At 52.5% G+C, this 16,262-nt stretch overlaps 1 protein-coding gene across 1 annotated transcript in view; it reads left to right on the top strand.

Moving 5' to 3' along the window:
• The first annotated feature begins 249 nt into the window (after positions 1 to 249).
• The window catches only part of NR2E1 (nuclear receptor subfamily 2 group E member 1), a 19,130-nt gene continuing 3,117 nt past the window's right edge, over positions 250 to 16,262 (top strand). The window contains exons 1-8 of the mRNA XM_074580995.1: positions 250 to 1,537; positions 6,633 to 6,778; positions 7,553 to 7,640; positions 7,909 to 8,144; positions 9,463 to 9,609; positions 14,300 to 14,396; positions 14,782 to 14,931; positions 15,201 to 15,306. Coding sequence (XP_074437096.1) covers positions 1,513 to 1,537; positions 6,633 to 6,778; positions 7,553 to 7,640; positions 7,909 to 8,144; positions 9,463 to 9,609; positions 14,300 to 14,396; positions 14,782 to 14,931; positions 15,201 to 15,306 — 995 coding nt within the window. The 5' untranslated portion in view covers positions 250 to 1,512. The remainder of the gene's footprint in view (positions 1,538 to 6,632; positions 6,779 to 7,552; positions 7,641 to 7,908; positions 8,145 to 9,462; positions 9,610 to 14,299; positions 14,397 to 14,781; positions 14,932 to 15,200; positions 15,307 to 16,262) is intronic.

The following is a 16,262-nucleotide window of genomic DNA, read 5'->3' as shown; positions in this document are numbered from 1 at the left end:
CGCCGTGCAACAAGTCCCGGCGCCGGGAAGCGGGGAGCGGGGAGCCGCCGGCCGCGGGGCTGAGCTCGGCGGTGCCGGCCGTACCCCTTACCCGGCGGGGGCCGGGTCACCCGGCTGAGCGGGCGGCAGGAGGAGGCGATTCCTGCTCCGGGCACCGGGAAACGAGGAGGTTTTCCAGGCTGGGGCAGGGCAGAGCGCTCCCCGCTTCTCCCAGGAGTAAAAACAGCCTTCCCGCCCTGCTCCCCCTGCACAGCCCGCATCGGCTCCCCTCCTGCCAGCCCCCGGCTCCCGCAGCAGGAGGAAGGGAGGGAAGGAGGGAGGGAGAGTGGTCCAGACGCCCTGCGGGAAGGCTGGCAGCCCGGCCCGGCTCGACCAGGTTCGTCTCGGCTGGTCCCGCAGCCCCGACCCGCTCCCCGCTTGCCCCCGCCGGCCGCCAGCGCTGCCGCTGCCCGGGACGGGGCAAGGGCAAGGGCAGGGGCGAACCGCAGGCGGGCTCCACCTCGACACAGGAAAATGCAAAAGAAACGGGATCTTGATCCCTTCTTTCTGCCTTTCTTTTGTCTCCTCTTTTTTCTTTTTTTCTTTTTTTTTTTTTTTTTCTGGGGGGGGGTGATGGTGTCCCTTTTTATGACAGTGAGGGCACAAGGCGAGTGAGGAGGCGGAATCATCTCGGCAGCCGCTGCATTCTGTGTGGAAGCCGCTCGGAGGTTCATTAATATCATTAGCATTTAACCCCCTCCCTGCCCCCTCCCCTTCCCAGCGCAGGGTGACGTCACGCGGCGGCAGGAGTTGGGGGGAAAGCGAGGGAAGCTCAGTGGGCAAGGGGCGTCCCTCTCCCCTCCCCGCCGCTGCCTGTCACAGCCTCTCTGCCGATATTATAGGGGCCGAAGCCTGGAGCTCAAAGCGGAAAGTCAGCCAGTGTAATGAACTTCTGGAAACCTTTCCCTTTTTATACCATTCAGTTTCTGAGAGGCAGAGACAGCCTCCTCTGACGCCTTTTCCCCCCTTCCATTATTTTTCCAGGCTCTGATCTCCCTGCTCGCTGCACCGAGGCGCTCGGCGCAGAGCCCCGCTCCCCATCCTACCTTCTCCTTCGTCTCATTGTTGTCCTGGCTGCTGTGGCTCTCGCTTGCCTTCCAGGAGCGCGGTGGCGAGCCCCCTCGCACCCCTCTGCACCCTCCCGGGGTCCCGAGAGCATCTGCTTGCAGGGGGGCAACGAGCGGCCGCCGACTTTGGGTCATTTCGTTTCTTTTTTTTTTTTCTTTTTCTTTTTGCTCCTTTTTTTTTTTCCCTTGCCGTGTGTCCCCGTCCCTCGGGGAGGACATCGCTGGGGGAGCGGGGCAGCGGCGACGATGTGCCGGCCCCCGCGGCGGAGCCAGCAGTGAGCGCCCGAGGGAGGCACCTGCCCCGCGGAGCCGGCGTTGTGGGGGGGGGAGGTGGAAGGGGGGCCGCCGCCTCGCCCCGGCGCCGACTCTTCGCCCCGAGTTTAACGACTCCCCGGGGGCTTCGAGCATGAGCAAGCCGGCGGGATCAACAAGTGGGTAATAACGCGGTGGAGGCTTCGAGCAGCCTTTCCGAGACCGGCTTGCAGCCTGGCCTGGGGGGCGGGAGGTGTAGGGGAGGGAGAGGAAGGGGAGGGGGGGGTGTTGTGGTTCGGGTTTGCATCCCTCCCCCCCCCCCAAATTAAAAAAAGAAGTGTATTTTTCCATCTGGAGCGGCAACGAATACATAGGCTCGGAGTTGCCCCGATGGAGTTTGGGCCCGGGGCTTACGAAAAGCCGCTTTCCGGCTGCCGACCCCGGCTTTCCGCACCGGGAACGGGGGCAGGAGCCCGGGAGCAGCGAGCCCCGGGAAATGCAGCGTCGCCGGCGGCGGGAGGGGGCTCGTCCCACCGGGGCGCGGGCGGTTGTCTGTGGGTCTCCGGTACTGGGGCGGAGGGGGGAAGGTTTGGGTTTAAAGGGCATTACGGTGTTGAAACGTGCTGCTTTTCTCACGGACTTTATGCAATCTTCTGCGACATAATAATTTCTTTTTAAGAGTTTGAAACTCCGGTCACTCAATTGCACGGAATCGCGTAAGCAACTCTATTGAAGGAGGATTTAAATGCAATACTTTGCACACCATTTCCAGTTACAACAAATAATCCTGCAACGAGGAAAGCAGAAACAACTTAAAAGTCACATTTTCCTTAATCCTAAATCCATGCACCTCATAACTGGGGAATTTAAAGCATGACTAACCGCTCTTACAGAATGGCTCAATCCGTATAATCCCAATGGGACTTTCGGAGTTTGTAATATGGATGGAGTCAGTAACAAAGGGGGGAAAAAAATACCCAATCCAATTTAATGTCTGACAAGTGATGGATCGGACAGTTATTTCCTCTGCTCTCCGGCGGGGTCCCGGGGTTGCGGAGCGGCGGAAAACGGGAGGCAGGGCCGGGAGGGACCCGCCGCGGTACCTGCCACCGGCCGCCCCCCCGCCAGCACCGCGGCCTTCTCCTTGCCGCTGTCCTCCATCATTTTAACCCAGGTGCCCCCTTTGTCTGGGGGAACCGGGAAACCGGGGGTCCGCGGCGGCGGCGGGGTCCGGGGGCAGGTGGGGGCCGCGGCGTGGAAGTGGAAATCGCGCGTGGAAGAGGCGGGCGGCGGGGGCCCGGCGCTGCGGCCGAGCTGCCTCCGCTTCGGCGTGGGTTGGCTTGCCTTCTTCCCCCCGTGGGGCTGAGAGCGGCGTTTTTCCGCTCCAGCCACCCCCTGAGGGGAAAAAAAAAAAAAAAAAAGAAAAGAAGATAGGAGCGGAGCCGCCGTGGGGGTAATAACCGGCGGAGGGGAAGGGGGACAGCGGCAAAAAAAGCAGCGGCGGCCGGGGCTGCTTCCCGCCGGGGAGCGGGAGGGGAGCCGGAGCGGGATCGGGCCCGTGGGCAGCCGCCCCGAGACGTTGTCGGGGCTCCCGGCAGATTTCTGAGTGTCGGGGACCGGGCAGGAAGGGCCGGGGAGCCTCGTCCCCAAGGGACGGCGGAGCTTCTACCGGAGACATTCTGCGGAGGAGAAAACCCGCAGGGCTGGACCGCGCCTCCGGCCGCACGGCGCCGGGCGACCCCTGGCCATCGCCGCCGCTTTCGCTGCTGACTCCGACACGCTCCCCCAGACTCCCGGCGACAGCCCTAAAGGGACCCCCAGGCCCGACCCGGCCAGGCCCCGCGGGGATGGGGACAGGCCGAGACAGCCCCGGCCCGGGGCCCGAGGCCGGCCGGCCTCGGCAGCGAATGCAAAAGCCCGACCCGCTGTCCCGAGGCCTGGGCGCCCGTCCCGGGGGTCCCGGTGGGCTCCCGGGTAAGGGGGTTCCGGCCTAGGTTTTCTGCCCGCCGGTGGGTATCTGGCGATGTCAGCTGCGATGTCTGCCTGGGTGGTAACAAGACCCCATCCCGCCGTCCCCCGAGCCCAGACTAACTTCTTTCAACAGCCTCTGATGGTAATTACAGTAATCGGGGCTGCCATATATCCTTTAAGCAATTATGACACACAAAAAAAGCCCCCAAGGACCCCCTGTCGTGGGATGTTCAAAACGGCTTCCCAGCTGAACAGAAATCCCATTTTCTTAGCGCTAAACTTCTGAGACGAAGCGGTACCTCGGGGAACCGGAGCGCTTTTAAACAGAGTTAATCAGTTATCTCATGACCCCGTGTCAAGCTTACATTTTTCCCTTCCCACCCCCTGCCCTGCCTCTTCCCCGTCTACTTATTTCATATTTTGCCCTGCACGAAAGTTTTCTCATAACAGGCTCCGCGGGGCGGGGATGGGGGGAGTGGGGTGGAGGGGTGTCGGGGGCGAGCAGAGCGCGGCCGGGATTGCGGGCGGCGGGACGGGGCGGCCCCTCGGGGCGGGGGCGGGCGGGGGGGTCCAGCCACCCCCTCCGCTGTCTCCCCTCTCCTCGCCCTCCGCCTCGTCGGGGGCCGCGGAGTTGATCGGTCGGGTCGGGCCGCGCCGCTCCGACGGCTGGAAACGTGGTTATTTGGGTTTGGCGAGATTCCTCCAGGTGCTCGGTTTTTATAGATGGAGTATGTGAACGTGTAAGGAATATAGGGAACATATGTTTACATATATAGTGTGGACGTGTACGTATATAATGCATATGATTTTTTTTTTTTTTTAAAGCGGCTCCCAAAACTTAAAATCCGTGTGGGAAAAACTGTTTTGTAAAACCGACCCAAGTTTCTTCCCTCTCCGCCGCCCGCTTTCAGCGCCAACGAAGCCGAGACGGCTGCCCCTTGCCGCAGGCCGGCCGGGGAAGCGGGGACCCCCGCGGCTGCCCAGTGCCCCGGGTGGCAGCCCCCACGGCGGGCCCGGGTGTGCGGCGGTGGTCGGGGCCCGCTCCGAGGGAAGGGGGAGCGGGGCGGGGGGGTGTCCCCGGCGCCGTGCCGGGGTCCGCAGGGGCGGCTCGGCGGTGCCGGGATGCACCACCGCTGCACGTACCGCTCCAGTGTCTCTCCCCCCACCCCCAGCCTGCCCCTCCTCCTCAACCTCCTCCTCCTCCTCCTTTGTGTGCGTGCGTGTGGACCCTCTCTCTCCCCGTGGATGCTGAGGGCTGGAGAGGGAAGTCGAGCGCTTTCCCCCGTTGGCATTGTGCGATATCCGAATTCCCATGCTACACTTTTTGACGGGTCACTGGTGCCCCAATGGGCAGGTGGCAAGGAGGGCTTGTAATTACACACTCCCAGAAACCGTGCCTTGGCCTCAGCCCTCCTCACGGGCGCCTACCTGCAGCTCCAAAGCCGCGGCAGTGGGGTGGGGTGGGGGGGCTGCCTTTAGCTGCGCTCCTTATTAATTGCATAAAAGTTTTCTATTCTTTAACCTCTCTCCCTCCCACCCTCCCTCCCTCCCCTCCGCCACCCCTCCCTCTCGCAGTCCCTAACCTAATCCCCGTCCCTCTCGCCGTGTTGTGTATAGCAGCTGTCGGGTTTCATTTAGGGGAGAAGCTGGCAGCTTGTGCTCATTGGAGGCAGTCAAACGAGTTTCAATGGGCAAAATCATTAAGTTAACACTTTATCTAATGTCCCTATTGTCTGCCAGCAGGCATTGTCTTAGAGCCTTAGCGTAGACATGTCTGAAAATATCTCGGGCTCCTAAATTCTCTAGGGAGAGAGAGGAGCCCCTGAGGCCTGTTCCCCCCCCGCCCCGGCCCCCCTCCCCAGCAGTGCTCCGCACCGCACGCTGTCGCCTTCCCCCTCCAGCCCTCACCCCCACCCACCCACCCGCAGCCGGGGCTCTCACTGAACTACTTCCAAATGTAGTGGTCCCGAACACTCTTCGTCGGAGTTTGGAGACCAAGGTTTGGTGAGAGGGACTGAATCTCCAGCTTAAGTTCTAGCAGGAGGGAAGAAGGCTGTTTGAGGCAGAGGAAAAAAAAAAAGAAGGAAGAGAAGAGAAGAGAAGAGAAGAGAAGAGAAGAGAAGAGAAGAGAAGAGAAGAGAAGAGAAGAGAAGAGAAGAGAAGAGAAGAGGCAAAAGGAAAAGAGAAAAGGAAAAGGAAAAATGAAAGAAAAAGATGATGAAAAAGAAGAATAAAAAGAAAAAGAAGAAGAAAAAGAAAAAAGAAAAGGAAAAGGAAAAAGAAAAAGGAAAAGAAGAAAAAGGAAAAGAAAAAGAAAAAGGAAAAGGTAAAGAAAAAGGAAAAGGAAAAGAAAAGGAAAAAGAAAAAGGAAAAAAGGAAAAGAAAAAGGAAAAGAAAAAGGGAAGAAAAAGAAAAAGAAAAAGAAAAAGAAAAAGAAAAAGAAAAAGAAAAAGAAAAAGAGAAAGAAAAAGAAAAAGAAAAAGAAAAAGAAAGCACTAGAAGAGAGAAATCGGAGAAAGAGCAGAAGCCGAGTGGGGTTTTGGCGGGTTTCTTGAACCGGGCTGCAATAATCTTTGTATGAATTTTTACATCACCCTCAGAGAATTTACAATTCTAGTCAAAGTCGGTACGAAAGCAGCCGGTACTGGCGGAGCGGAGGGTCGCGGAGGGAGGGTCGCGGAGGGTCGCTGCCCGCCCGCCAGCCCCGCGCCCTGGCCCGCCCGCAGCCGCCTCCGCGCACAAAGGCGAGGCGGAAAGTTTTGCGGCAGGTTTTGGGGTGAAGAAAATGGCACGCCTCCTCTGCGGCAGGAACCAGCCCCCTTTCCCAGGGGTTGCTAGGGGGGAGAGGAGGTTACTTGGCCTCCCCGTCATTTTATTTTGTTTTGGTTTATTCTGTGACTCGGTCTCCTGACTGCTCTCCTGCCCAGGGAAAGTGCCGTCCTCTGTTTGCCGAGCGCCAGAAAGCGAGGGAACCGCGCCCCGCCCCCCTCAAGTCCGTCCGTCTTCCCCCCCCCCGCGTCCTCCCCTGTATCCCCACTTCTAGCAGGCAAGTCTGCTGCTCCCGCTGCTGTAATCTTCCCTTCCAAAGTGGGTCTTGGCGATTATAGAAGATCCAAATAAACGTAGCGGGGCATGAATAATGCTCATTGTAGAAAACTGACACTTGCTCAAGGAAAAGAAAGTTGGCTATAAAATCACTTCATTATTTGCTTGTACTGCGGCTCTGGGGCTAATCCCTCCGGAGGTCAGATTGCTGAGCGCTCTCTCTCTCTCTCTCTCTCTCTCTCCCTCCTCTGCTTTCAGGCCGCATTTTAGACATCCCTTGTAAAGTGTGTGGGGACCGCAGCTCCGGGAAACACTACGGAGTTTACGCCTGCGATGGGTGCTCGGGATTTTTCAAGCGGAGCATCAGGAGGAATAGGACCTATGTTTGCAAATCGGGAAATCAGGTACCAGCCGCAGCGCAGCCCCCCTTCACCGCCTGCACCTCTTATCCTGCATTTCCCCAGGGCCCCGTATTGCCCCCCACCCCGCCAAGAGAAACACCCGCAGCAGTAAGATCCAGCTGCCCACGCAGCCTCCCCCTCCCTTCCCACGGGGTCCCGGGCCGAGGCCGGGGGCTGGGTGCCCCAGCCCGCCTCCCCCCGGCACGTTCCCCCGCTCCGGGCCGTGCAGCCCATCGCTGCGCCCCGGGGAGGGGGGAATGCGCAAGGAGGGAGAGGGGAGGATGGCGGGGGGAGGCGAGGAAAGAGAGGGGCAGCCCCTCGGTAAGCCACAACCCGTACCCGGTCGATGGACAAACCGAACGATTTCCACCCCCGGCAGGTCGCGCCCGCAGCCGGGGCGGAGGCAGCTCCGCTTTTTGCCCCTTCCTCCTCCGGCCGCGCTCATTCCCGCCCCCGGGGACCGTCCCGGCGAAGATGCGTGGAGCCCCGGCCGCCCCCTGCCGCCCCCGGGGATGGGGAGGCGGCGCGGGGGGGGGGCACAGGGGACCGGGGAGCCCCGAGGGGGCGGCGCTGCCGTCGCTGTCTCGGGTGCTGAAGGCGGCCGTCCCGTCCCGCCGCCGGGCACGGCCCGGCACGGCCCCCCTCGGCATGGCCCGACCCGCCGCGGGGCCAAGCACCCCGGTGCGGCACGGAACGGACTCCCCCGGCACGGCCCGCCGCGGGGCCGGCGAGGTGAGTGCGCTGGTCGCCCCGGCCTGACGGATGACTGTGTTGCAGGGAGGTTGCCCGGTGGACAAGACGCACAGGAATCAGTGCCGGGCCTGCCGGCTGAAGAAGTGCTTGGAGGTCAACATGAACAAAGACGGTACCTGCTCCCTCTCTCTCTCCCCGGGCCGGGGCGTCACAGTGGAGGGAGGGAGCTGGGCCTTGCTCTGTACCAGGGAGCAGTGTGTCACTGCAGGGTCTCCCCTCCCAGGCCCCTGGCAGCCTCACCCGTTTCTCCCCAGACACCCCTTGGGCATGGTGCCGGCTCCAAGAAATTGTGGGGAGGGAGGGAAGCCCAGTTAACCACTACGGGGTACCTGGTGCGGGACCCCATGGTGACCCCCTCACCTCTTCTTGGTGCCCCACAGCGGTGCAGCATGAGCGAGGCCCCCGGACGTCGACAATACGGAAGCAGGTGGCCCTCTACTTCCGTGGGCACAAAGAAGAAAGTGGCGGTGCCCCGCACTTCCCTGCTGCTGCCTTGCCAGCACCCGCCTTCTTCACTGCTGTCTCCCAGCTGGAGCCCCACAGCCTGGAGCTGGCTGCCGTCGCCAGCACCCCCGAGAGGCAGGCTCTGGTGGGCCTGGCGCAGCCCACCCCAAAGGTCAGCCACTGCCCCAGCCCCCAGTGGGCCTGCAGACCCCACTGCTGGGGTGTCTGCAACCCACTAGGTCCTTCCACCCTCCAGGGTAGAAGTGGCAAAGAGCAAGGCTTGAGGCCTTGCAGGTTGTGGTGGGAACTCTCTTGTTATGTCCCTAAAATCTCTGAAGATATGAGGTGCAAGGGGTAAGAGGCCCTCTGCAGAAGTGGTATGCAGAAGGATCGACTGATAACCTACTCCATACAAACCCTGTCTCTCTGTTTCTCCTACATCTTCAAACCCTCATGGTTGCAGAAGTGCTTGTCCCACCTGGAGCCCATCCACAAGTCAATTTTAGACCTTCTTTCATGAGGACGAGCTGCAATCACTGAGTTTTCTTCAGCAAAATGCCCATTTCCATAGTGGTGTAGTCCAGAAAGTACTATCTGTACTGACCAAAGCCTGCAGCTTGTCCACAAAGACACAAATATTTCTAAGCTGTCTCTGAGCTTCTTGGCTGTGACATTTCCTAAGCAGCCCAGTGGAAGTGCTGCTGTGCCCTCAACTGCACAGGAATTAGCCATAAGGTGATGTTTGTCATTAACTCATTTGCAATGGCATTTTGCATATTTATAGCAGCTAGAAAATCAAAGAAGAGACAACTTAAATAGTTCTCCATTTCCAGAGCTGGTATCTTGGGAGAACCCATCATGAATGTGATCACAACATATAGTTTTATACTATAATTTTGGAAAATACTGAATCAGAAATTATTTAGCAAGAAAACAGCACATGCTTGAAAACGTAACTCCATTCCAACACTACACATCCTTTAGGTAGTTATGCTTAGCTCTACGCATCTGCTTACAGCCTGTTGCAGTCAGGGAGCCAGATGAAGGTTAAGGCTAATCGAGTACTTACTGCTGTGCTGAGCAAGGCTGGAGTGCTAAATCAGCTTCTGAAGCACAGGTTACAAACCACCAAATTCTTAATCAAATTTGTATTCTTTTAGCTCTGCTACCAGAGGTGTGCTCTTGTGTAACAGGGTAAAGGATGACACCGCAGTTTGATGATTTTTTTCTCCCCTGATGTAATAATGTCATTCTCCCTTCAACCTCCTCTGGAGAACCGTTTCTGTAGTACAGTTCATCCACATGGATGAGCAGCAGAGAGCAGGCTGGAGGGGGCCCACTGAAAACAATGCCCTCTGCTTGTGGAATAAGAGAGTGCACACTGTATTGGGCATAAGCACGATGCACTGAATGGCAGCTGTAGAGGAGAGGAAGACCAGGCTGCCTTGGTGACATTGTATGAAGTTGCTTTATTTTCTTTTTGGCATTAGTACCCACATGAAGTCAACGGTACCCCTATGTATCTCTATGAAGTGGCCACCGAATCCGTCTGCGAGTCAGCAGCCAGACTTCTGTTCATGAGCATCAAGTGGGCCAAGAGTGTCCCAGCCTTCTCCACCTTGTCCTTACAAGACCAGGTAAGGCACCTGCGGTGCTAGTGGCATTGGCCTGGACTGCCTGTTAAAGAATGGTTAGAGCTCAGATTGGGTCCTGAACCTTCAGCCCTAGACCTTTGAATCTGTAATGTACTGTTCTGAAGTTCAGAGCAGAGTTTTGGTCTGTTCCTAAAAAACAGATTTAGAAACTGCTTTTCTCCAACTATTATTTCACGAAGCAAAGGAAAATCAAGCCAGCAAAAAATATAATATAAAGTGAACATTATGGGAGGACAAGTTCTAGAGGAAAAATCACCAGGCTGCAGACCAAGCTCAGGATGTCAAAACTGCTTCTCTACTTGTGGGACAACTTTCCCCTCCATAAAATGGGGAACAGCATCTTACTTTGCTATTTTGGGATGAGAAGTGCTTAGTTAAGCAGATGGTCTCAGGATATGACTAAGGTGATTTCTGAAGACCATCTCTCCTCTCCTCTCCTCTCCTCTCCTCTCCTCTCCTCTCCTCTCCTCTCCTCTCCTCTCCTCTCCTCTCCTCTCCTCTCCTCTCCTCTCCTCTCCTCTCCTCTCCTCTCCTCTCCTCTCCTCTCCTCTCCTCTCCTCTCCTCTCCTCTCCTCTCCTCTCCTCTCCTCTCCTCTCCTCTCCTCTCCTCTCCTCTCCTCTCCTCTCCTCTCCTCTCCTCTCCTCTCCTCTCCTCTCCTCTCCTCTCCTCTCCTCTCCTCTCCTCTCCTCTCCTCTCCTCTCCTCTCCTCTCCTCTCCTCTCCTCTCTCTCTCCTCTCCTCTCCTCTCCTCTCCTCTCCTCTCCTCTCCTCTCCTCTCCTCTCCTCTCCTCTCCTCTCCTCTCCTCTCCTCTCCTCTCCTCTCCTCTCCTCTCCTCTGTCTACACAGCCAACATTTTTTCTTATACATATTGGCTTCAGTGAACTTACAATTACGCCAATACAGCGGAAGCAGAATTTGGCCAGCCCCCAATATTTTTCACCATTAATGAATATCTTCCTTAATTTCTCTTGTTTTCCTTTATGACAATTTGCCTTTGCCTCAGGTAAATCATATGTGAACCATATGAGCTGAAGCAATTTCTTAATGACTTGATTCTTGATGAGGACTTAGTGTACTTTGTATAATGCACTAATTTAAAAAAAAAAAGTAATCAGATAATTATAAAATGGAAGGGGAGAAATCTACACAAAGCTCCAATCATAAAAGACGTCTAATACTTTGATATGATTAAGCTAATTTCCCAAAATGGTAACTAGAAATGTTGTGCCTTAGATGTTACATAGCAGTCAGCGGGGGAACTAGTTCCCTTCCACTGATGCATGTTGCAAGTGTTGCAGTTGAGATGCAAATACGTATTTTGAACTCAAAGAGAAGAGCTTCTTAGGAAACCAATAGTGTTTTCTACCAAAAGGTAAATCATGACTGTCACAATGTGGTATAAAGCTAAGGCACCTTGAAATGTTCCTGTTCTAGCACCAGACCCATGTTTTGAAATCCCTGTCATGAAATTAGACAAAGGGGGACGCTGCTCAGCTCCAGCTGCAGCACTGCTATGGAGGAAGCGTGAGGGGAGCAAGGAGATGGGGCCCGGGAAGTTACACACGCTACTAGGAAGACAGTGGTCCCAGTGCAGCATGTTGTTCTTGAATGTTGTCTTCTGCTGCTGCTAATCCTGCAGAGCACTGGCTCTGTTGCAGTAAGCAACTGAAGAAACAGGCCGAAATATCAGGGGCAAAGCAGGCTCGGCTTTTCTAGACCAGTGAGGTCCACAGGAGGGTCCTTCCAAATGAAGCAAAGGCTTAATTTGACATAAAACGGATGCATTTCCCACAAGGTCATCTCTGTTAGTGTGTGGAGGAGGGGGCAGCAGGATTTGGGAGCAAGGGAAGTCTCCATTGCACATGATCAAGTATGCCTGAGACAGCGTAGGTACCTGAGTGTTCCCTTTATCTTTAAATAACCCACTGCCTCTTTGACTTTCACATCAGGGACTAACATTAGTGAATTACATATCAAAATCCCAGCTTTTCCTTAACACCACCTTGACTTGCTGTACCTCAATGCGAGCCAGCTTCCTCAAAACTCAGAGCTGTTCAGCTCTAAAGCTTTGACCTGGGCCTCTTTCTGCATGATTCACCTGTCGTATTCAGGAGAGCTGGAGAAGAAATAACTCTGATTTTAATCACCTTATTTCTTGAATAATCAGATGGTTGATTTTTATAATAATGCCATTGCATTATTTAATTTGTCAGTGGCCCAGCTGTAAATGTCTGCATTTCTCTTTTTGTGTCCCTGACATCTGGCCAAGGAGAATCTAAAACCTTTTGCTGGATTTTGCTTTTGTTTGTGCTCTTCAGAAAAGGCAAGCTCATTGTGATTCCAGGACTCCGTGTCAGTTTCATCTCGAAGGCAAGGAAATAAGTAGAAAGCCAATTTGCTGACAAAACACAAGCCCAAGGATTGCTGTGTTACTGCCCTCAGTAAAACCGAGGCTGTATCCCTTCCCCAGCTCCCTAAAGCTAATCCCATCGTGGATTGGAAGCCACACAACAAAAATGCCATTCTTCAAGTTCTGCTGGCCTGCACACCTGCCCACCGTGTCCGTAAGGCAGGTTGGCTCAGTGCAGGTCACCAACAAAAGGTTGTACTTACAGGATGGGGTCGATTAACAAGGAAAAACCAGCCCTTCATAAATCCTGGTGTTTCTTGTTTCTTTGAAGAAGGAGGGCTGAGTATGACTTCAGCATGAATTATTTTAATTGGTGGTTTTACAGACTTATGCATAGGCATGAAGAAAGCTTCAGCTATTGGAATAGTCTCTTGTTTCTAAAGTCTTCTGACTTTAAAGACTTAGTGGGAAAGAACATATGAAATTGATATCTTCCAGGAACCACCATTCATTACCATTGTATCTGCATGAATGAATGACAAAAAAAGTTTTACAAAAGCGATTAAAAGGCTGGCGAATCTTTTCCTATGTCATATAGAATCCTGCACATCCATCAGGCAGGATTACCCGGAGGAAGGGCTGGGTTCGCAGGCTGCAGCGGTCAGGAGCCTTACGAGCAGTTTCAGCAGCTCCCAGAACAGGTCTGAGACGGGCGCTGCGCCCTGGACCCCCTTCCCCCCTGTATTACGTACAACAATCCGGGCAGCTTCCAGTACTGTCAAATCCAATGTAATTATTTCAAACAGTAACTACATGCATACAGAGACAGAAATACTTTCCCAACACCATTTCCTTAGTCACGTTATATAGAAGTTCTGTAAAGCACATAGCACAAAAAGGCACAAAACGGGCATAAGCCTGCAGTGATAAACTGAGAGCAGAGACTCTGAGAGATCTTCCTCTCATTCCGATTGGAACAGGGTGGTTTAAAACTCATAATGCTGTTAAGATTTAGCACATAGATAAAGGATTCACTCTCACTGCATGCTTTCTGTATCATCTATTACTTTCACATATCTGATCCCAAGGAAATCATAATTTATTTGGTAAGGCATATTTTTTTGCTTTGTTCTTCCTTTTACAGAATCTTTATAGACTTAAAATACCCTCGTTCCTATTTTCCTAAAAGTTAAGCTGCCAATATTTTCAGGGACCACAGCAATATTAATATTTGTGGTTTGCTTTTTTTTCTGCGTGAGTTTTGGGCAATCTGTTTTCACTGCATGGAGCCACCACATGATCCCTCCCGAGTCCACTACAGTTCTTGCCCTTCCAACCCTCTCCCACCCTATTGTGACACATGAGGTCCCAGCAATGTCCTTTAGGCTGTGGACTTCACCTGAACGGGAGGCTCTCCAAACCCCTCTTAAGCGTTGGTCTGGAACAACAATCCATAAATGCCCTCAAGACTAAACGTGTCTGTTCTGGCTTTGCCAGTCTGCATTACCAGGAGTCACGTCTCCGCTTCAGACGCACCACTGCCTCTCCACGGAAATCAAAGGCATTGCCTCCAAACAGAGAAAAACACATCCTCCACAAAACCAGCCAGTGCACAAAAATTGCAGAGAACTAGCAATGCTGTCAATGCTTGGATACTCAGTTCTCTGAAAGGAAATAGCTCTTAGAACCTGGAATTTCTGAGTGATTTCAAGCAAAAAGCAAGAAAACAGGTGACATTGAGAAACCGTATATGTGTCGAGATGCTATGCTTGAAAGAGATAAAGACTTGCTTAGTAAGGAAGGGGTTAAAGATAAATATGTGTTCTAAAGCAGTGCTCCAAGTGATGTAATTTCAGGACGTCTTCCAGGCTTTTCTTCACAAATCCTGCCTTCCCAAGGGAAAGGAGGGTAATCCCTAGAGAGCAATAGGAGCAGACTCTTCCAACTTGTCCTAGGACGGGTCTATGTGGCCAGGGAGAGGAGGAGAGAGCCCATGCTGTGCTGAGAAACACAGGCGAGCGTTCACGGTGTGTGCAAGCTCCCTGGAGTGGGAGTTCTCACTCTCCTTTCCCTTTTTCTCATCCCTTTTGGTCCACAACATGGTGCACAGCGAGCCAACCCTCTGTGTTTTTCTACAATGCATAGACTTATTTCTAGACACCTTCTCGAAAAGCTAAGAGACGAGCTAACGAATGCTGTGGGGAAAATACCATGACAGGCATTTAAAGTGATTTTTAAAATAACAGAAATTTACATATTTAAATTGTTTATAAATCTATAAATTATACACTATGTTATATTGTACATCTATTGTATGACAGCTGATGCTTTTGGAAGATGCTTGGAGAGAACTGTTTGTTCTAGGAATAGCACAATGGGCCATTCCAGTTGATGCTAACACTCTACTGGCTGTATCTGGTAAGAATTGCACAATTTAATGACTTTGTTACAAAAATTACCATAAAAATACATTACTGAAAAAAGAACAACATGTAAAGAATAACAAATTCCTACTGAACAATAGAGCATACCTGTCATTTATAAATCTATATTTAAATGCAAATAATGTTGTTTTGTTGTATTCATGACTGCTTGCATTGTCATTTAGATGCAAATTACTGTGTTTGTTATCATCCAAGAGAAGATTTTATATTAACTTTCATACAATATAGTCAGTTTACATGGAACCAGATAGACAAGTGTGACAATAGAGTGGATATTGATACAGAGGATTTTGTCAGAAATCAATATAAAATAAAGCAAATGCCTTTAATATTATTTATTTCATCTGTTTCTGTTCTAGGCATGAATGGTGACAATACAGATTCTCAGAAGCTGAATAAAATTATCTCAGAAATACAGGCTTTACAGGAGGTTGTGGCTAGATTTAGACAACTTCGGCTAGATGCTACCGAATTTGCCTGTCTCAAATGCATTGTCACTTTTAAAGCTGGTAAGCAGAAAGAATCTCTTGCCTGTCTGGTCTGGTAACTATGAGGTTGCTACTTTAAAGCAAAAATGATGTTTTATATCAGACAGAGCTCTATATCATCCAACAGGTTTCCTGGTATTGAATTCCAATAGCCAGTCTTGCATTAGGAAAGGCCGACAGTGCAGTGCTGGGGAACTAATGGGAACATTTAATTTCCACTGATAGCACTAGCTGAACTGTTTTGACCCACCCAAGAGCCAAGCTGAACTAGTAACTGCTCTGCTTTCCAGTGCCTACACACAGTGGTTCCGAACTGAGGAGTTTCCGAAACGCTGCCGCCATAGCAGCCCTTCAAGATGAAGCCCAGCTCACTCTGAACAGCTACATTCATACCAGGTGAGCAATGTCTTCTCTCAATACTTCTTGCAGGTGTAGGGGTAAAATCCTGCTCCTGCTGTAGTGAAGGTGACATTTCCACTGACTGAAATGGGGACCAGGCTGTTATTGCAAGTATACCTTGGCTGTCAGCCTGCTGGGATTTGGCATTTCCTGGTGAAAGAGAATCATAGAAAAGGTTGGAAAAGATTCTTAAGATCATCAAGTTCAACTGTTAACCTAACCCTACCAAGTCCACCACTAAACCATGTCCCTACCCATCTTTTAAATACCTCCAGGGATGGTGACTCAACCACTTCCCTGGGCAGCCTGTTCCCATGCTTGACAACTCTTTCAGTGAAGAAATTTTTCCTAATATCCAATTTAAACTTCCCCTGGCACAGCTTGTGGCCATTTCCTCTTGTCTTATCACTTGTTACTTGGGAGAAGAGACCGCCCCCCACCTCTCTACACCCTCCTTTCAGGTAGCTGTAGAGAGCTATAAGGTCTCCCCTCAGCCTCCTTTTCTCCAGGCTGAACAACCCCAGCTCCCTCAGCCGCTCCTCATAAGACTTGTTCTCCAGACCCCTCACCAGCTTCATCGCCCTTCTCTGGACACGCTCCAGCACCTCAATTTATTCAGACAAATGGAAAAATGATAAAAGGAGAGATCTTCCCCTGGGAAGTGATACCTGCTGTGGAATGCTTTCATTTCAGAAAGCTACATTTCCCTCCACATTTTATTCAATTAAATACTGCTAATAGAGATGCTCAAAACAACATCACATCTCTCAGCAGTATGAGCGCTCTTCACCCAAATTCTCCAGTCCTTATGTCATTTCCCCCATTTTGCAGACACAGAAATCAGGACACAAGGAAGTTAAATGGCTCTTCCAAGATGCTGCCCTGAGTCTGTTTCCAGGTTGACATGAAAAGCCCAGAACTTGTGAATCCCATTTTGGTGCTGCAGCAGAGTG

The sequence above is a fragment of the Larus michahellis genome, chromosome 3 (assembly GCF_964199755.1).
Source record: "Larus michahellis chromosome 3, bLarMic1.1, whole genome shotgun sequence".
Taxonomy (NCBI): Eukaryota; Metazoa; Chordata; class Aves; order Charadriiformes; family Laridae; genus Larus; species Larus michahellis.
The sequence above is the reverse complement of the archived record's forward strand: the minus strand, read 5'-3'. Positions and strand labels throughout refer to the sequence as shown.